The 20653-nt window shown below is 67.4% G+C and overlaps 2 protein-coding genes across 2 annotated transcripts; both read right to left on the reverse strand.

Moving 5' to 3' along the window:
- Positions 1 to 93: 93 nt before the first annotated feature.
- On the reverse strand, positions 94 to 6979 carry CHLRE_02g103350v5 (uncharacterized protein). The gene is made up of 14 exons (XM_043059757.1): positions 6699 to 6979; positions 5961 to 6348; positions 5513 to 5699; positions 5173 to 5286; positions 4749 to 4852; positions 4268 to 4477; positions 3811 to 3959; positions 3216 to 3428; positions 2749 to 2913; positions 2308 to 2406; positions 1853 to 1976; positions 1360 to 1488; positions 1080 to 1177; positions 94 to 737 (listed from the first exon to the last, which is right to left on the reverse strand). The coding sequence occupies exons 1-14, from the start codon at positions 6867 to 6869 to the stop codon at positions 651 to 653; spliced, it is 2238 nt and encodes a 745-aa protein (XP_042927391.1). The 5' UTR covers positions 6870 to 6979; the 3' UTR covers positions 94 to 650.
- Positions 6980 to 7063: 84 nt separating this feature from the next.
- CHLRE_02g103400v5 (uncharacterized protein) lies at positions 7064 to 20619 on the reverse strand. The gene is made up of 28 exons (XM_043059758.1): positions 20445 to 20619; positions 19680 to 19960; positions 18994 to 19105; positions 18633 to 18716; positions 18257 to 18363; positions 17757 to 17937; positions 17368 to 17487; positions 16958 to 17135; positions 16591 to 16736; positions 16262 to 16339; positions 15242 to 15397; positions 14642 to 14971; positions 14102 to 14514; positions 13385 to 13718; positions 13064 to 13111; positions 12608 to 12805; positions 12273 to 12430; positions 11879 to 12086; positions 11413 to 11676; positions 10931 to 11149; positions 10608 to 10704; positions 10148 to 10419; positions 9786 to 9938; positions 9432 to 9512; positions 9133 to 9198; positions 8881 to 8955; positions 7871 to 8710; positions 7064 to 7645 (listed from the first exon to the last, which is right to left on the reverse strand). The coding sequence occupies exons 1-28, from the start codon at positions 20538 to 20540 to the stop codon at positions 7286 to 7288; spliced, it is 5655 nt and encodes a 1884-aa protein (XP_042927392.1). The 5' UTR covers positions 20541 to 20619; the 3' UTR covers positions 7064 to 7285.
- Positions 20620 to 20653: the final 34 nt, after the last annotated feature.

Genomic DNA, 20653 nt, shown 5'->3' on the forward strand with positions numbered 1-20653 from the left:
GATGTGTGCAATCTTGTTTAATGACCGCGCTCGGCCGCCCACCATGCATGCATGGGAGTGGCGGGCCTGGTGGCGGGCGTTTTTCTGGACAAAACCCCTTTGTGAGAGGTTTGCAATCTGGGTTTGCAAGCAAGCGCTGAATAAGTTGGCCAAACCACGGCAGACAGGACGGTATCAGTGCCTCATTTTGCACAGCACGAGACCGGGTCCATCCTCCAAAACGCGCCCGTACCCTCGGCAGGGCCTGCTGGCAGGGCCCACACACAGCAGGGGCAGGTCTGCAATCTCCAGCCATCCTCGCCCCTACCTCACATGCATCTGCACCCGTGCGGCCCAAGTCTGCCACTCGGCGTGGAATGGACACTAGTGCAATAATTTGGGAACCCGCGGTTGCCATCCCAGCAGAGAACCTTCATGCCTAAGCGGCCCCCAACCCCAATCCTAGCCCTAGCAACACCCCAGCAGCGAGCTATTGACGTGCTTAAAAACGCAACACAAGCTTGAAATGTGTCGTGACCACGCACCCAACACATACGGTATAACCGCGCCCCCAAAAGTCTCGTTAACGTGTTGCCCCTCCACACGTATAGTTACGTACCGTAGCTGCAGTCGTAAGTCAGCAAAAGGCGGTAACAGTCAGCAGGACGGGGCTACAGTCCCCGCCGCTCGCCAGTGAGTGGGTTGATGTGGACTGGCGGCGCGGCGCCCGCCGTCACACCCGCCTTGGCTAGCTCCGCCTGCACAACATTTCAATACGACATGAGTCACATACATGACACGACACGACGTACACTTTGATATGTGCCCAGTGTCACTCCCGCCCTCCCCTAACGCAACATTCGGGTATGCGTACGAGACGTCAAGGCAGGGTATGCGGGAAACGCCACCACAGGTAGGGCTGGATGCAGCCGCCACAAGCAAGCGCATGGACGGTATGTGTGTGCGCGCGATAATAAGGTGCTCACCCACCCACACACCCACACACCCACACATACACGCACACACCCGCCTGCTGCCGCCGTCCCCGGCCGCCCCTCCCCTCCCGCCGCCGGCCCCCGCCGCAGCTTTCCCAATCTCACCTCCAGCACCGCGCCCACCCTCAGCAGTGTGGCCTCCTCCTGCGGCCGCCCCATGAGCTGCAGCCCCGCCGGCAGCATCACCGCGCCCGAGCTGGGGCCTGCCGCATGCATGCACAGGGCGCACAGGGCGCACAGGGCAGCAGGGAGGGGAGTCAGCGGATAACGGCACCTCAGCCTGTTTGGGCGGGTTTCGTTTTGACGTTTACCGTACTTAGGTACACACACAGACACTCTCTCGCTCTCTGCGCCACACACCCCAGCAACCCTGCCCCGCACGCACCTGCGGCAGCAGTCCGGTCCTCCTCCGCCGGCACCAGCCCCACCGGCAGCGACAGCGCGGGCAGTCCGATCATGTTGGGCGCCACGATGAAGCGCATCACGCGACTCACCTGCTGCAGGTTGCTCTCGCCTGCATCGGGAGCGAGGGGGGAGGAAGGGGATGGAGGAGGGATGGCTGGGGTATGGAGGGTGGGAGCGGGAGGGCAGGAAGGGGACAGGAGGGAGAGGGAGCGAGGAAAGAGAACGGGGGCGGAGTGTGTGGAGGGTGACTGACGGTAGCTACGCAGGGGACAGGGGGTGCCAGTGACGGCGGGAGGGGCGCGGGCGCAGCGGGGGAGCGGAGGGGGAAGCCGGGCCATCAGGAGGAGGAGGTGGTGGGACGACAGGGCATGTCGGATTAGCCGTCTGCTGTTCAGTGGATGGATTACAAGCACGAAACGCCAATCCTAAACTGTGGGAAACCCGGAAGGCAATGGACGCCGACACGCACGCACCTCCTGTCAGCGCCGCGGGGTGGATGCGCGGCGAGGGGATGGGTGTGGTGGGAGTGGCCAGCACGTGCACCTGACTCAGCACGCGGCGGAAGTGCACGTTGGCGCGCGCCCGGATGCGCTGAGCCTGTGTGTGTGTGTTAAAAAACGAAACGAAAGCCCGCCCAGACGACGCCGTGTGTGTGTGTGTGTGTGTGTGTGTGTGTGTGTGTGTGTGTGTGTGTGTGTGTACCGGGTACAGTGGCACAAGCTGGAGAGATGGTGGACACATGAAGGTGAGGAGTGTGCGTGTATGTGAGTGTGCCAACGTGAAAACGTCTGCCATGCGCACAGCAATCGCTCAGTCATCCCACACACGCACACAGCCAGTGTCACATTCACATTCACATTCACATTCAAACACGCATGTATCGCCCCACATCACCCACAGCACCTCAACCCCTCCCCCCCCCACACACCTGGATGTAATCAGCGCTGTTCCAGAAGCGGCTGTTGGCCAGTGCCAGTCGCGACTCGGGATTGAAGGCCGAGCGCAGCCGGGGATTGGTGGCGCGCTCCTGGGTGGGAGAGCAGGGGGTGGTGGGAGAGCAGGGGTAGGTGGGAGAGCAGGGGGTGGGTGGCAAGGGGTGGAGTGTGGGGTGGCTGGGATGGTAGTGAGCGAACCAACGCATGCACCTCTCTGTCGCTACTTGCCTCTGTTGCCCCTGCCCCGTCCTTCCTGACTCCCGCACGACAGGCCCGCAGGAAGCGACACAACACATCCTGCGCAATGCCACACTGACAAACCCAAGCTGCTGTGTCGCACCACACGCACCGCAAGCACACAAGCACGCACGCACGCACGCACGCACGCACGAACGCCCACCCGCCCGTCCACCCGCACGCACGCGCGCACGCACCCGGAAGTTCTGAGCCATCTCACTAACGATGGTGACGGTGTGTGCCACGCGCAACGGCTCCAGGTCGGGCACACACACGGCCACCACCTGCGCGCCGCAGCGCTCCGCAGCCGCCAGGGCCGCCCGGCACGCCGCCACCACGGTGGGCGCGGCGTCGTCAAACCACTGCGGTAGGAAAAGCACCGGGAGGGAGCGAGATGAGTTCGGGAGCCGTACATCGTGTGTGCACACACGGCGGTGGCGTGCGCAATCAAGGAAACGGTTGTGGGGCCTGAGGTGTCACAGAAGCAAAGGAAAGAGCACGTGTCCGCCCGAGAGAAGGCGGCTCGTTGTCGGCGTTGTGGCATTGAACTTGCTTGCTTGGGGCATGCCAGCAGCACTACTTTTGTGCCGAGGTGCGGGTGGGTGGTGGCGAAGCGCCATGGTACGTGCCGTGCACATGACACGCCTTCCGGATCCAAACCCACCTTGTCGTACACGCCGATGCGCAGCCCCGCCAGCGGCCCCTTCTGTCCCCCGCCCGCCGCCCCCGCCCCCGCCTGCGGCTGCAGCCGGGGCCAGGGGCTGGGCAGCAGCACGGGCAGCGGCTCCTCGGGCAGCAGTCCGGGCGAGCGCGGCGGCAGGCCGGCGTCCGCCCACTGCGCGGCGCCGCACATGGCCGCGTACATCAGTGCCACGTCCTGTGCGCGTGAGGTATGTGTGAGGTGTGTGTGAGGTGTGTGTTGAAAAAAAACGAAGCCCGCCCAGACGGCGCGCCGGAGTTACTTACGGATACCTACCGATACCGAGCGTGTGTGTGTGTGTGGTGTGGGGCGATGTGTATTGTCCATCTCACAATAGCAGGCACCGAAGACGCATGACAAGGCAAGGGGACAAGGGTGGGGGCAGGAGCGTACGTTCCCAAGGTGTGGGGGATGGCGGGAGTGTGTGACTTGGTGCATTGGGTGGGGTGGGGGCGGGAGGGGGGTTGGAAGACATCAGGACACAAAGCAGGGGCAGCCGCCCCGAACCCTCCTCCCCCCTCCTCCCCTCCCCACCCGACCCACCGACCTCCCCGCCTACCTGCACGCACCCCGCCATGGGCCCCAGGGTGGCCACGGTGCAGTCCACGTGCACGCAGTGCAGCCCGCCCACCCGCCCGTTGGTGGGCTTGAGCCCCGCCAGCCCGCAGAAGGCCGAGGGGATGCGGATGGAGCCGCCGCCGTCGCTGCCTGCGTTGTGAGACGTAGTGGGGTGGGAGTGTTGAGGCGGGCGGGAGGGTGGGCGGGGTAGGCGGAGAAGAGGGAGTGGAGGTGGGGAGGAGCGAAGAGCGGAAGACAGGAGGAGCGGCGGGATGGGTTGGGTGCGACGTTCAAGGCCCAGGATAGACCCAGGGCTGCGCGTGCGTGCCTTGCACACCGGCGTTCGAGCGCGAGCGCAGGGGGGGGGGGGGGTTGTTGATAATACCTAGCCCAAACTGAAGCAAACCCAATGCAGCAGAGCGAGAGGGGGGAGTGGGATCGGCCGGCTGCCCGCTCACCAATGGCGATGGGGCACACGCCGGCCGCCAGCACCGCCGCGGTGCCGCTGGAGGAGCCGCCCGTGTAGTGCAGGTGCTTGCTGCCGCTGCTGCCGGAGGGGGAGGAGGCGGGCTTGGCGCCGTCGGCTCCTGCTGCTGCGGCCGCGGCTGGCGCCGCCAGTCCTGGAGAGAAGGGGTTGATGGCTGTGGCCTTGCTGCCCACGTTGAGGCCTGCAGCGCGGGGGTCGGAGGGCGGGAGGGAGGGAAGGGGTACGGGTGTACAGCGCTGAGTCAGCGGCGTGTGTAGCGTGTGTTGCGTGTGCGTCGAGCACGTCGACACAGGCCATGCTTTACGTTGTCCAGCACAGAGCCGCACGAGCGAGCTTCCCTACACCCAGCCACAACGGCGCACTGCTCGCTGCCCCCCGGAACCCTTCAGTGCCCCCTCCGTTCATGTGTGTTGCGTCATAACGCGTTCTTGCTGCCGCGGAGTTCCGCCCACCTGTGATGCCCAGCCCAATCTCGTGCATGCTGGTCTTGCCCAGCAGTACGCAGCCCAGAGCGCGCAGCGCCGCCACACAAGGCGCGTCGGCGGTGGGAGTGCGCCTGTGTGGGTTGGGTTTGTGTGGTGGAGAGGCGGGGTTACTTGTCTGAGCCCAAAGAAATAGGTCCCGATAGCCAAGGAATCGTCGCCACAATCCAGAAATGCGGTGCGAGCTCGGGGTGAGGAGGAGGTGGCGGAAGGTGCGGCCGCCGCTGCATGCCCCGTGTGCGCACACATGGCGCTGGTGCCGGTGCAGGCGCAGGTGCGGTTGCTGACGGTGGCGGTGGTCGTGCACGGTGCAGGCGCAGGATGCAAGGTGCGGGATGCAAGGTGCAAGCCAGCAGGCGGGGCCCTTGCTTGGGCAGCAGCGCGCACGACTCACTCGGCGGCCACGAATGTGGTGCCGCAGGTGGTGGGGTAGGGCAGGGCGTCGGCGGCGTCCTTCACCGCGAACGGCACGCCCTCGAGCAGAGAGCGAGCGCGGCCCTCACGTAGCCTGTAGGGGCGGGTGGCGGCACGGAGGCGTGGCTATCAGCGGGTCGAGGGACAGGGCAGGTGTAAGCAGGGCCGCCGGGGGCGTTGCCGCACCGAACCTGCCGCCATGCACACCATACTTCACGCCCGCCGCCCCCGCCAAACCCACACCCCACGCGTCCGCGCGTCCCCTCCCCTCCCTCTGCTGCCCCTCCCCCTCCCAGCCCAGCCCCCACCCCCAGCCCCACCTGTGCGTGCTCTCCTCCGCCTCCTTGCGGATCTGCTCCGGCCGCCACCCCCCGGGCGCGAACCAGCCCACATGCGGCGCGCCGGCCGCCGCCGCCGCCCGCCGGCCGCCGCCTGGTCCGCTGGCTCCGCCGCCCGCCTCCACGAAGGCGATGATGCGCTCAGCCACCTCAGTGGGCGTGGTGGCGCCTGGGGGACAAGGGGAAGTGGCGGCATGTGGCACGTGGCACGTGACACGCGGCATGTGGCACGTTTCAGGGCGCGTGCTTGTCAGGAGGGTGGGTGTGGGGCTTTATGCGACATGGAGACTGGAGGGCTCTGTGCGCGGAGGCATGGCGAAGTGAGGGCGCCGCAGTCGTGGACAGCCACTCAGCCTGCCTTAGCCAGGCAGTCGCACGCAGAGCCCCCACCCTCAAAGGGATGGCGCAAGTGTGCCGCACTGCCGCTCACCTGAGCGGTAGGCGCGCACATAGTCCACCACTGTGGCGCTACCAGTGAACGGCCGCGGCGGGAGCGGCCCGTCAGCTGGCGCCGCCGCCACTGCCGCCGCCGTAGCCGCCGCGGCCACGGCACTCCCCTCCACCGCCGGTGCTGGCGCTGGCGCCGACGCCGCCAGCTGCTGCTCATGCGGCAGCAGCCCCGTCGCCAGCGCGTGCTTGATGGCGCCGCAGATGGCGGCGGCGGCGGTGGCGGCGGCGGCGTCTGGCGCCGTGCCGGCGGCGGGCTGCGGCGGCGGTGGCGGCAGCGCCTCGGCCTCTGGCTCGGGTGTGTCGGGGTTGATGGGGGAGACGTCGGCGCGGTAGAGCGGGTCGTCGGGTACGTGCAGCTCGTGGAGCACCTGGCACGGGTGCGGGAGTGGGTGCGTGGTGAGGCACCAGGCCACGGGGGCGCAGGGAGTGCGGGTGCGTGCAGTGATGTCGTCGAGTTGTTTTTGGGGGTGGGGTGGCGGCGTGTGGTGGGTGGCAGGGACGGCGCAAAGCCGGCCAAGGATGTGTTGTTGTACAGGGCAGCGAGGGATGGGGGCCGCAGCGGTAGGGGGCTCAGGTAGGAGGTGCATACCGGTCGTTGATAACCAAGGAGGGGCCTGCCTGGCAGGCGTTCACGGAAGGCGTTGACAACCGGCTTCACCTAGGCGCGAGTGTTTTGGCCCCGGAAACGAACCCGCATATGCAACTCGATGCCACTTGCCTGAGTCACGCCGCTTTTCTGCGCCAGGCCGGGGTAAAGCAAGTCACCTACGCTCCCCTCGAACAGATTGACGAATGCCGTGAGCCCGAACCCGCGCAGCACCGGCGCCTGGAGCTCCTTCAGCTCATATGGACCTTCCGTGACCTCTTCAGCTCTTTGTAGACGCCGCATGGTTTGTTGTCCGGCCTCGGGACTGTTGCAACTTGCGAAGCTAAACAAAAACGCGTACAAGGTTGTGGACGGAGGAATCGCAGTGGTGCTAAATACTTGAAAGGTTATTGGATATTTTGAATTGGGACTGTTCGCGAATGCGTTCAGATAATGGGCTCCGAGCGTACCGACGGTTAGGCGCGACGAGCGGGCGCGATCCCAAGGAGCCGATCGGTGGTCTCTTGCTTCGTTGCGTCTTATGTCACACAGTTAATATAAGGCGGGACAAGTCGCGACCATGAACTTGCGTAAAGCTCCCGTGTCTGGGGCCAAACTGCGCATGTCATCCGTTTGGCACTGCCATCGCTGTCTTGGGAACATCGCAACATCACCATCTCCACCACCACACACGAACTCCACTCCTCTGCTTTGACAGCCTACCTCCGCCCGCGTGCGCTGCCGCCCGACGGGCCCTTGCCCCCACCACCACTGCCACCACCCCCGCCGCTCCGCCGCCCGCCCTTGCCCGCGCTGCCGCTGCGGCCCAGCTTGCTGCCCCACACGCTCTTCGCCACGCCGCCACTCCCACTCCCACCCCTCGTGCCACTCCCCGCCCCGCCCCGCGGCGACATGGGAATGCCACTGGCTGCCGCCGCCGCGGCGGCGCCCGAGACCTGCAACGTCCGCAGCACGCTGTCCCGCAGCTCGGGCGGCAGCGAGCCCAGGGCGCCGGCCAGCGCCGCCCGCGCCTCCGCCGCCCAGCCCGGCGGCGGTGCGTAGTTCATTGCCGCTAGCACCTGCGTGGCGTGTTCAGTGAGGAGTGTGTGTAGGGTGGTCCCATCATCGGGGGGAAGGGAGAGGATGTACGGTTGGCGCACGAGGAAAGACAGACACACCCTGAAGTCAGCACCCGACTAATGACAGCGTAGGCACGGCAGCACCGCGACCCCCCCCCCCCCCCACACACACACATACCGTCCCCATTTGTCCACACCCTCTCAGCCCCACCCTGCAGTTCCCACCTGCACCAGTGTCGCCAGTGCTGTGGGGTCGGGCATGTCCCGGTACCGCCCCAGCGCGCACTCAATCACCGCCTGCGTCGTCTCCGCATCCGGCCGCGAGCCCAGGAACACCGCCCCCCGCAGGAACGTGCCAGCGCTGTTCACGTCCCACGCCGCCGCCGCCGCAGCCTCCGCCGCCGCCTCCGCCGCCTCGTCCTCCTCGCCGGCCGCCGCCTCCGCCGCCAGCACCTCCGGCCGCGCCATCCGCCGCGCCGCCGCCCAGACCGCGGCTGCGTAGGATGCGGGCATGTCGAATGGCGGCGAGTCGGGCGAGGGCAGGTAGGGCGCCCCGTCCTCCTGCTGCGCCATGCGCCGCTGTTCCGCCAGCCCGGTCAGAAGCGCCGCCAGGCTCCGAGCACTGACGGCGGCGGAGGCGGAGGCGCCGCCGCCGGCTCCGGCCGCCGCCAGCTGCTCCCTCGTGACCTCCACCACCCGCCGGGTGAAGTCCACGGGCACAGCCACGCCCGCCAGGCCCAGGCCCATGAGCGCATCGGCGCAGTCCGCCGTGTCGTACATACACACACGCTGCTCCCCTTTCCCCTGCCCCGCCCCTACCCCGTCCCCTGCCCCGCCCAGCCCCAGCCCCTCCGCCAGCGCCGCCACCAGCGGCCGCAGCGCTGACTGTCGGTCCGCCCGATCCCGGCTGCTGGGGGCACTGCTACTGCCGCTGCTGCTACTGCTACTGCCGTCGGCGCCCTCCAGACCCGCGCCGGGCAGCTCCACGCCCGCAGTCGGCAGTAGCAGCGCGAACTTGGGCGCCACAGCGGGCCCCAGCGAGGCCAGGCGCCGGCGCAGGATGATCTGTGTGTGGGATGTTCGCGGGAACCGGCCGCAAAAGTTTAAGGTTGTGCATTTGCTTGTGACAAAAACGGTGGGCACGACCGCAAGGGAGGTACCGCATCCTGTGGCGAACCAGGTTCAGTGGTCAAGCCCGTAAGCCCGTGCCCTGCTCCTCCTCCGCGCGCCCCCACCTGCAGCCCCTCCGCCACGGCGTCCCTCAGTGCGTCCAGCTCCGACATGGCCACCTGCGGAGCCCACTGCATCACCTGAGGGGGAGCAGGAGAGGTGGGGAGCGGCGTGACTGCGTGTCAGGGGTAGGCCATGTTAGGACGGGGCAAAGGTGATGAGGCGTGTGTGAAGGAGCCAAGTACACAGGGCATAAAGAACAAAGATGGCGGTGACAGGTTGCGGTAGGTTGGATAACGCCAGGGCCGCCATCTCACCATGTATGCAACCTCCACGGCGGCCGCGGGCGCCAGGGGGTGCGGGTCCTTGGCCAGCCGCTCCACCTGGGGTCACGGGGTGGTGGTGGTAGTGGTGGTGGTGGTGTGGAGGGGCGATATTGGTGTGGAGGTGCGGGGCGTGTGTCCCAGCGCTGTACAAGGCGCACTGCTGCTGGTCCCTTAGCACACCCTCAGCACGCGCCCTTTGGGTCCCTGGCCCTGCACTCAGTCGCACACACACGCACACGCACACACGGTACCGCACACACACACACACACACACCAGCGCCCTGGCCCACCTGGGCGCACATGGCCTTGATCAGGTCCCGCGAGGGCGGCTCCAGGCCCAGGCTGGAGCCGGCTGCCAGCACCGTCATCATCTGGGGGCGGCGGCGGCAGAGGCGGCAGAAGAGGAGGCGGAGGTCGAGGCGGCGGGGCGGGGGCGGCAGCAGCGTTGACAGAGTGAGCACGCATTCGGTATCAGAGGGATACAGAAGTCATGGATTCCATGCACATTAACTTGTCGTGTGCACGGCTCCCACGCACCCCTTACTCCCCCCCTCACTCCTCACGGGCCCCCGCCCCCAGGCCTCGCCCCCAGGCCCCTCTCCCCCGCCCCCTCCAGGCCCCTCCCCCAAGCCCCTCGCCCCCACCTGCACCGGCTCCAGCTGCGGCGCCGCCCTCTGCAGCGCCGGCCTGAACCTGTGCGCCAGCTGCTCCGGCAGCCCCACGCCCAGCTGCAGCAGCGCGGTGGCCGCCTCCGACAGACCCTCGGCGGATAGCCGGGAGCTCTGGGCGGCCAGCAGCTGAGGAACAGGGGAAGGACGAGGAGGAGGAGGAAGAGGGCGTGGGGGAATGTGGGAGGAGGGTCAGGAAGGCGTGTTCACTTCACCCACCCACCTACCTACCCACCCACCCACCCACCACACACGCTCCACCCCAAGGACACGCGGGTCTTAATTTCTTTGGGAGTGGAATAAACTACCTCATTTCACCCAACCCAAGCGCCCCTCACCTCCAGTAGCTCTCCCAGCGCCTCGCCCGCCGCCTCCACGCCGCCCTCCTCCGTCGCGCCCTCCACGCCGCTCAGCCCCCGCAGCGCCGCCGCCACCTCGCCCGCTGACATGGCGCCGCCGCCCGCCAGCCGCGCCGCGTGCCGCAGCAGCGCCGCCACCTGCTGCGGCTGTAGCTGCAGCTGTAGCTGCCCTGCGGCGTAGGCGGTGGTGGTGGTGGCCTCGGCACTGAGCAGTAGCTCCTCCTGCTGCTCCAGCTGGCCGGCGGCAGAGCCTGTAGGAGGGTGGGAGGGAGGGAGGGGTTTGAATGACCCAGCCCAAACGCAAGGAGGAAGAGGCAGGGCGCAAAAGGTCAGGCAACCTTCAAGTGGTCAAGGGCAAAGGGACGAGGTGCTGAGATGCTAAGCACAAGTGAACAAGGAATGGGTTTGGCCGCCGTGCCACACACGCGGTCGGCCGCACCTGGCGCCCACACGGGCCGGCTCCACAGCAGCACCGGCGCCACCCGCGCCACCCAGTCCTGACCCCCCGCGGGGCTGTACTCAGACACCAGGAACGCCTGAGTGGGGAGGGGGTGGGACAACGTTTTCATCATTCCCAGTGAAAACAAACCAGGTACAATAGAGATGCAGGACCCGACACAGGGAGGGGCAGGGAAGCGGGCAACTACCGGTCGTGAGCACTGAGTAAGTGCCAACTCGTGGCCTCGACTCCTGCACCGCCGTGCAATAAGCTATCCTCGTAAGCCAAGCTATGCATTGAGCATGCCGCAATGCGTTCCTCACCTGCAGCACCAGACAGATCAGCTGCTGGCAGTACAGCACGTCATCAAGGTCGCCGCCACCGCCGCCGTCCTCCTCGCCGCCACCACCGCCGCCACTGCTGCTGCCCGCGCCGGCCTGTGCCCTGCCCGCGGCCTCCGCCGCCAGGGCCGCCGCCTCCGCCGCCATGTGCTCCAACAGCTCACACAGCTCGCCGGGCAGCGGCACCCGCGGCGCCGTCAGCTGCGCGGGGGACGCATAGGGGCAACTTGGGTCCGGTGCTGTGTGTAATTGTGCTCTCGTGCTCGCTCTCGTGCTGTGTGCTCTCGTGCCCGACCGCCTCAGTCCCGGCACAGCCTGAGGGCCGCCGCACCCGCACAAAGCCAACACGCCACTCAGCTGCGGCCGCCCTCCGCCTCGCGCCTGATCCCCCTATTAAAATTGGCTTGATTTGGTTTAGCTTGGGCTGTTACTAGCAACCCCCACAGCCCCCCCCCCCCGCCCACCTGCGTCAGCAGCCCCGGCAGCTCCGCGCTGGCGGCCATGAGCGCCTCCCGCATCTCCTCCTCGCTCGCGTCCAGCTCCCCCTCCACGTCGTCAGCTGCAGCAGCAGTAGCAGTGGCTGTAGCAGCGCCCCCCTCCTCCGCCGCCTCCTGCTGCTGCTGCCTGGTCTGCCGGCGCTGCTCCGCCAGCATGCCCGCCGCCGCCTGCCGCACCTGCTGCATGGACAGCGGGCAGCTCTGCAGCGCCCCCGCAATCAGACCAAACGCCTGTGGCAGTGGGAACAGTAGCGGCAGCAGGGGCAGCCATAAGCAGGGTAAGGGAGGGAGGGGCGTGAGGCGTGGAGAGCTGAAGACCAACGGCAACTTGCAGCCCCTCCACGCTACCCCTCAACACCCAGCATATGTTCACGCACAAGCCCTCACACCTTGCCCCCACACCCGCTCTAGCCCTGTCCACGCGCGCACACACCTGTTGGTGCCACTCCAGGTTAGGCAGCAGCGCCGCCGCCACCTCCTCCACCTCCGCCGCTGCCGCCGCCGCCTCCGGCTCCGCCGCCTGTGCTGCCTGCGCTGCCTTATGGCTGCAGGCCAGTGCGGCGGCGGCGGTGGCGGCCAGGCGCTGCGGCTCGTAGGCCTCCAGGGAGGGCAGCGTGGCCGCGGCGAAGCGGTCCCACCACCTGGTTGAGGCAGCGACTCAAATCAGTTGAGGCAGTCCGTCCAGGAAGCATGATGTACCGGAGGCCGGCCATGCAGAAGCGGCCTGGTTTCGGCCCCATGTCCGGCTAGAGCCAGCTGAAACCCTGCGCTCTCGACCGCCCCCGCACCCTCTACACGCGCACCGCTCCCCACCCCCAGCCCCCCACCTGCGCTCAGGCACGTATCCTCCCGCCGCAAAGGTTGCCAACATGGCCGGCCAGGCCAGCGCCCAAGCCTCATCCTCCTCCGCCGCCTCCGCCTCCGCAGCCGCCCGCTGCTCCGCCAGAGCCGCCACCGCTGGCGAGACAGACTCCGGCTTGGGTTCCTAAAACGGTGGTTAACAAAACATGGGGAATTGCCTGCTGTGAGCTCATTGCTGCCGTGGCACTGGCGTCAACGCTGTTTTGCCTCGCGGCATTCATCCCGCGGACACGGCTGCTGGGGCATCGGCATTGCAAGAATCGCATGCGGCACGCGCCCAACTCCTGCCATCCCGCCTCACCGTGTCACCGCCCTCTGCGTCACCCGCCGCCACCGCCACCGCCGCCACCTTTTGTAGCACGGGATTGGACTGCAGCTTGAGCCGGATGCGCGCCGCCGCTGGTGCTGGCGCCGCCGCCGCCGCCGCCCCAGTGGCGGCTGCCGCCGCCGCGGGCTTCTTGCGGCGGCCGTCCTCGCCGGTCAGGTTGAGGGCGGACGTCTGCGTGTGCAGATGTAGAGATGAGATCATGAGGAAGACATGGCTATGCCGGAGCTCGGGAAGGGAGCGGCCAGGGGTGGGAAGGGGCCGGTGTCGAGCAAAAGCGGCTACGCATGCAGTGACAAGGGCAGTCAGGGACTGTGGAGGTGGCTTGCAGATAAAGACACACACACACACACACACACACACACACACACACACACACACACACGGACGCACACGCATACACGCACACACACGCGCTCTCCCCGCCCCCACCTCCAGGAACCCCAGCAGCGGTGCGGGCGCCTCCAACTCAGCCAGGGTCTGCGCCGGAACACATGTGTGCGTCGGCACACTCAGGGCACTAGGTGATAAGGATACATGAGGAAGCAAGGGGTTACATGCCCGAGCCCAACAAAAGGTCGTGGGTGGGCATGAGGAGGGCATGAGGGGCCCCGCCAGACCCAACGCCCTCCACAGCCCGCAGCCCTAGCTGCCCCCCTCTCCAGTCCCCCCCTTCCTCACTGCGCCCCCTCTCACACAAACCGTTCGCATGAATGGCTAACCCCCCAGCGCGCCTCCCAACCCTCCGCCCACCTGCGCCAGCTGCATAACCTCCCGTGGCCCCTGCAGCCCGCCGCGCGCCCGCAGGTCATCCAGCAGACCCGACACCCAGCCCGCGTCCAGAAGCACGCCTCCACCACCACCAGCGCCCCCGGCCGCCGCGTCGCCGCCCTCGTCGCCCTCCGCACTGCCGCCCGAGCCCTGCGCCGCGGCCTCCGAGTCGGGCGGCGACAGGCGGACCAGGCGCGGGCTGGCGTGTGCGGCGGCGGCGCCGGCGGCCGCGGCCGGCATCTGCACCAGCCGCACGTTCCTGAACTGGGACAGGGCGCACACCACGCCCAGCACCTCGCGCGCGCTCAGCCGCAGCCTGTGTGGCACCAGTCGGGGGAGGGGGGGTGCAGGCATGGCTGGTCAGACGGCGGCCATGTTAAGCGGGAGCGGCGGTGCACAAGTGTCCATGCCACGCCAGGGGGTTGCCGACCACCCCGCGCATGTGCCCCTGCCCCAGCAAGCCCTCCCTCCCTCTCCCCAACAGGGCGCGTCTCCGCGTCTCATACCCCTTGCTGGGAAGATGCGATCGACTCCCTGCCCCCTCCCCTTAGTATTCTCGCTTGCAGCTGACGCCTCTGCTGTGCTCCGCTAGTTTAGCTTGCTTTGGTTTAGTTTGGGCTGGTATCCACAACCCCCCGCCCCCTTTTCCCCTGCCCCACATCCCCCATGCCTTCAGCACCACGCCGCCCCGCACCGCACCTGAAGTCCTGCACCAGCTCCACATAGTGCTGCACCCACTCGGCCCGCAGCTTGTGCGGCTGCAGCGCCACCACATCCACCACCTGGCGGAACTTGGACAGGCCCAGACCGCCGGCCGCAGCACCGGCTGCAGCACCCTTGGCGCCACCGGCGCTACTGCCGGCGCCGCCCTCGGCTCCGGACACGGCGGCCGCCAGGGTGGCAGGGTCCGCCGGTGCGCCGCGCAGCACGCCGGGGCTGCCAGTGCCAGGTAGGAACACACCGGCGGCCGACACGCCCGCGCCCGCGCCCGCACCGGCGCCGGCCTTGCCGCCGCCTGCGGGCGGCACCAGCACGTTGCCCACCAGCGCCACCTGCAGCTGCTCGGGCAGCTCCACACCCGCCTGGGCGGCAGTCGCCATCACAGCCATCACCTGCGGCCGTACACGGGCACGGGGCTCAGGGTGCGAGAAGCGTTGGCCCGGTGGGCCCGATTGATCACTACACAACAAAAGCAGAATACGGTACACAATGAAGGGGAAACGCATGTGGCCTACGCACCTGGTCGGCGTCAAACACGGAGCCGGTGGCGCCGCCCCTGCCCGCCGCCGCGCCCGCCGCCAGCACGCCGGCTGCCGCCGCCGCCCACGCCGCCATCCACTCCTCCCCGGGCCGGCCGCCCATGCGTACCAGCGCCATCAGCAGCTGTGTCAGCCCCCGAGACGAGAACAGCACCCGGGCGCTACTGCCACTGCCACTGCCGTTGCTGCTGGTGCTACTGCCGGGGCGGCCGCGGCCGCGGCGGCTGTCGCCGGCGCCGCCTGCCTGCAGCTGCAGCCACTCCTGCGCGGCGGCCGCCATGGCCACCACCGCGTCACGTGTGGCGGCGTCCTGCGGCGAGCAGTGAGCAACGAGCGGTGGGCACACAGCAGCAGCAGATTAGAGGTGTGCTGGGGGGCGCTTCACATACCCCCTCGTGACACCACAGGCCAGGCCGAAAGCCAGGAAGGCGGGCGCACACGCAAAGAAGCCTTCCCCCACAACTTGCTCTGCTGCTTCCCATGCCCCAAGACACGCACGCACACATACACACAGCCCCCGCCCCACTGCTTCATTCATCTGAGCTGCCCGTCCCCACTGATCTGCTCTGCCCGCCCCCACCTGCGGGTGGTCGTACTGCGCCGACATGAACAGCACAGCCGCCAGCGCGTCCCCCACAGGCGCGCTGTAGGCGGCGGCGGCCCCGTCAGAGCCCGAGGCCGCGGCGCCCGCAGCGGGGGAGGCGGGCGAGGTGCGCTGCTGGATGACCGCCGCAGCCTGTGCACGTGCGGCGCGGGCCGTGGAAACGGGGCAGAGTTTCAAAAGGCTTTGCCGCTTGCAGCAGCGTTTGCCGGCACGGCGGCGGGACTCTGCAGCCGCGATCCGTGCCTGCTCCTCCCCCACGACCCCAACAACCTCCGCCCCCGGCCCCACCCGCAGCCACCTCCCCGGTCCGTCTGTTGTGCCATCCCGCCATCCCGCCCCCCAGGTTTAGTTTGGGCTGGTATCTATATATATGGGCTGGTATATACACACACACACACACACACACACACACACACACACACACACACACACACACACACACACACACACACACACACACACGTCGATCGCCCGAGAGGGTTACAGGCTTTTCGCGGGTGAGTGTGACTACCGGGGTCGACGCGGCAACACGACGCTCGGTATTCGGTTGGTATCCGTAAGTAACTCCGGATTTGTTGTTGTTTTTTGTAACACACACACACACACACACAGCTTGGACTTAGCGGCCAGGAGTAGCGACGCGGAGCTAGGAATCGTAGGAGTGCCTGGGCCTCACGGTACCGTGAGCACATGCATGGGTTTGCACCCTTGAGAGCGTGTGGACACTAATCCCCCCTCGAGGTTAGAGTAGCGGGGGTTGCGCGATTTCCGGTTGGTAAGACTGGCGGCTCACCGCAGCAGGTATGCGAGGTAACTTCAGGTAACATCCGTAAACCGTCGCTTTGCTGCATCGCATACACTGCATACACTTTGCGCAACGTTTTCCTTGTGCTCTTTAACACACACACACACACACACACACACACACACACACACACACACACACACACACACACACACACACACACACACACACACACGAACTCCCTCTCTCACCTGCAGGCAGCTGCTGACCCACTCGGGGCCGGGGTCGTACAGCACTTGCTGCATGGCTGACAGCACCGCAGCCACATCCTGGGGGGGGGGGAGGGGGCGGGTATTAGCGGGAGGGAGTGGTCAGGAAAGCTGGATCCATGAGGGTATTAGTCAAAGGACAACAGCTGGTGCGGTGGAGCCGCTGTGAGTGCACACACAAAGTTGGTGGCGAGGGAAACCGTGTTGTGCATTGCGGTGACCGTCCTGGCCACTCTTCCACGCCAGCATGTCGCTCCCGCCACCCCAGCTGCTACACCGCTTGCTGCAGAAATTGGATCCCGCTCCCGCACCTGCAGGCTGGTGCTACTGCCGCCGCTACTGCCGCTGCCGCTACCGCTGCTGCTACTGCCTCCCACCAGCACCACGGGCGGCGCCGTCAGCTCCTCCCTCAGCAGCCGCAGTGCCGCGTCCTTGTACTCCGCCATCCAGTCGCCGCCTGGTGGACAGGTATGTAGAGCGGGTGGGTGGAGTGAGGAGGCGGGTGCAATGCTCTGATACGCTCTGGTGTGCCGCTTGCGACCTCTCCAGTGCCTTGGGCGATCGGGCCCCGCCCTTCCTCCCTTGCTCCTTCCACGCCCCTTTAACGGCCCCTTCAAAGCCCTTTCAACGGCCCCTGCCACGCCCCTTCAACGGCCCCTTCCTGGCCACAGCCCCCACCTGGGTCTGCCGGCCGCGCCCCCAGCACCACCGCCGCCCACAGCAGCGCCGCCAGCCCGCCCAGCCGCAGCGCCGCCGCCGCGTCCGCCGCCTCCGCCGCCTCCTCGGGCGAGGGGCCGCCCGCGCCGGCGCGTGTGACCGCCATCAGGTTGGCGCTGGTGATGCGCGAGTAGGTGGCCTGGAGGTGGAGGGTGTGGAGGGTGGAGGGTGTAGGTGGTGGAAGGCAGGCGGAGACGAAAGGCAAGGTGGGGGTGGCTACGGTGGTAGGAAACGCCTCCAGGTCCAGATTACACGGGCTATGTATCTACCCCTTTTGCACCCCTCATCGGTGCTGCGTAGAAGCTGCATGCCCGCCCGCCCTCACCCCACCTCCCACCCCACCTCACCGCCCCCACCCCACCCCACCTCACCTGCAGGTAGGCCTCGGGCCAGTCGGCGGGCGGCGTCATGCCCCACAGCAGCACCGCCCGGGCCAGCGTCAGCAGCTGCGGCGCCGTCATCACCATCAGCACCTGCCGCGCGGCGGGAGCCTGTGACACACACACACACACACACACACACACACACACACACACACACACACACACACACACACACACACACACGTACACACGTACACACACACACAGCACATGAACATACACCACGTCAGCACGTTGCAGGCAGCGGCTCACAAGACCATGCTCGCGCCCCACACCTTCTCCACCGTCACAGGCGGCCATGCATCCCCTCCCTCCCCCTCCCCCTCCCCGCCCCTCCGCTCCCTGCCCAGTCCCCCTCCCTCCCCATCAGTCCTCACCTCTCCCTCCTGCCCCTCTGTGCCTGCCTGCGCCGCCGCCGCCGCCGCCGCCTGCGCCGCCGGCAGCTCCAGTGCCTCCAGCGGCAGGGTGTCCGCCAGCAGGCCCACGAAGGCGCGGTCGGGGGCGTGGCCCAGGCGCTGGAAGCAGCCCGCCAGCAGCAGCAGCTCGTTCACCAGCTCGCTGAGGAGTGAGGACGTGAGGGAGATGGGGGCGGCGGCAGCGTAGGAGGAGAGGGGGGTTGCAAAGAGTGGTACAGAGAAGTGTAGCGAAGTAGACAAGGGGGGGGTGCGGCCTTTGCGAGTTTGGTGATGGTCCTGGCCCCGCCCTGAACCCTTTTCCGCACTCCGCACTTAACACGCGGATAAAGCGAACCCGTTCACTCCTCTTCCGCCCCGTCATCCCACGCCGCTGCTTCCAGTCCCACCGCCCGCTGCTGCCACTACCACTACCACTGCCGCTGCCACTGCCGCCCGCCGGCGCCGCTATGCCTCCCTCTCACCGGCTGGCGCCGCGGCCTCCCTCGCTGTTGCGCTGTGTGCGCAGTGCGATCAGCTCGGCCGCCTTTAGCCAGGAGGCGGCAGGCACCGCACCCAGGGCCGTAAACGCCTGGGGACACAGGTGAGGACCCAGTGGATGTGGATACAGGTCAAGCCGTTGGTGGCATGTCGCGTAGAACTTGCCACACAACCCCACGGCGCAACCCGGTTGCATGCAAACTGCCAGCTGTCCCGCTTGCCTGGAATCCTCCTCCGCAGGCCCCGCACGGCGCCCCAACCCTCCCTCAGCCACCAGCCACCAGCCCCCCCCCCAAAACACATACACACACAAACACACACGTGCACAAATACACAACACACCCAGCCCCTGCCACCCACCTGGCACAGCCCCGCCGCCTGCTGCAGTCCGTACATGTCGATGAGGCACACCTGCGTGGCGCGGCACAGCGAGCCAGCCAGCACCTGCAGGGCCAGGGCCAGAGCATGTGTGCGGCGGTAAGTGCATAAGCGGGCAGGCGAGGCTGTGAGCACACGCGACATTGGGCGGGATTCGCAGGCGGCCGGGCATATGGTTACATGCGTGGCTTCCCAGGGCGATCTGCATACATCACGTGCCTGTCTTGATCGCGCTACTGGGGAGCTTGCCCCGCATCACTCCCTGGCGCCGCCGGCCTCCCGCCCCTGGCCCCTGCCACGGCTCGCCCCGCCCCCGCCCCCCCCCCCCCCGCCCACCGCTCACCGCCACCTCCTGCGCCTCCGCGTGGCTCAGGGCGGGCGCGTCGGCTTGCGGCACCGGCAGCGGCAGGGGCGCGCCGTCCGGCCAGTTGAGTGCGCCGGTCAGGTGGGCCAGCCTGTGTGTGTGCGTGTGGGGCGTGGGCGCATTTGGTTGCACATGTGAGTGCCAGTTGCACATCGCGCGCGCTGCCGTGGGCACGTTCCTCCACGGCTCCAGCGTCACCACCCCCGCCATAACGCCCCAACTTACAACACTGTCTCAACAGTCTCAACCACCACCTCGCACGCGCCACCCAAGCCACTGACTTATCAGCAACCCCCACCCCGCACCACCCCCCACCCCCCACACACAGCTCCTGCCCCTGCTGCCTTTCCGCCTGCCATCCGGGTTACCCGCCTCCCCCAAGCCTCACCCGCCTGCCCAGTCCGCCCGCCCCCTGCCCGAGCGGCGCACCCAAAGCCCCTCCCAGTCCCCCTCCCCGCGCCCGGGCTGCGACAATTATCGCCGGCGCCGCTCGCCCTGCTGCTCCACGACGCCTCGGCCCCCATCCCATAAGTATTATCGCTTGCAACTAACGCCTCTGGCTGTTCTCCGCTCGTTTTCGTTTTTCGGTTTTGGTTTAGTTGGGCTGGTACTTACAATCGCCCTCCCCGCCCTTTCCAAGCCCGCAACCCCGGTGGCCGCCCCACCTCTGGCTGGTGAGCAGCAGCTGTGCCGCGTCCATGCGCCTCGCCGCCGCCCCAAACACCTCCCGCACAGCCCGCCAGTCGGCTGCGCCCGAGATGGCGGCTGTGAGCTGGGGGTCGGAGGGGATGGGCATGGGCGGGTAGAGAGGGGCCTCGCCGGGGCCAGTGGCGGCGCACACGGGTGCGTGGCGGAGGCGGCACGGTGCCGGGGTGGGGCGGTGGGCGGCGGCGAGGGAGGCGGGCGGGGCGCCATGTGCAGGGCCGGCGCGGCGGCCCGGCGGGGCCTGGGTGGAATGGAGGGTGATTTTGGGGGGGGGTCGTAGAGTTGTGGTGGGTTCGGGTTCGCTTGTGCGGGTGAGTTTGTGGGGGATGGGTTGACAGGGAGGAGACGTCGCGTTGCGGATGCTTGAGGCCCCTAACCTGACGCATGCGGGAGCGCAGGCCCTAATGCCCTGCAGGTGGTGGTGGCGGGCGTGGAGTGGGCCCCACCAGCCGTTTAGCGTGGCGACCCGCAACCTCATGGGCTCAGGGGTGTTGTGGTTCCGACAACCCGTCGCGCCGCCGCCAAACCCGTGCCGGCAAGCAGGTCAACGATTCCGCGAGCAGGGCATGCAAATGCATAGTATCAGTGCATGTGGTGATGCTGATAATGCGCGACCACCATTTACAGGCGCCCAAGCCGGCGTGGCATTTGACCAGTCGCGACCGACACCAAGACTGCATCCCAATTTCCCTTTATCGAAATGGAAAAGCGTCCTATAGCCTCACCGTAGCGCCAGATGCACGTAGGAGCGGAACTCCACGAGCGCCGCTGCGGGCCGCACCGCCAATTGCGTCGGCGAGCGCCAATTGCTTTTGTAACATGATTGATTATTAACGTTGCATGAAACAAGGAGTGAGAAACTGTAAATCACTCGCTATCTATGCGCGAGGGGGCCCGAACGCACGTTTCACGGTGGTCGCTCGAATGAAGCAAA

The sequence above is a fragment of the Chlamydomonas reinhardtii genome, chromosome 2 (genome assembly GCF_000002595.2).
Source record: "Chlamydomonas reinhardtii strain CC-503 cw92 mt+ chromosome 2, whole genome shotgun sequence".
Taxonomy (NCBI): domain Eukaryota; kingdom Viridiplantae; phylum Chlorophyta; class Chlorophyceae; order Chlamydomonadales; family Chlamydomonadaceae; genus Chlamydomonas; species Chlamydomonas reinhardtii.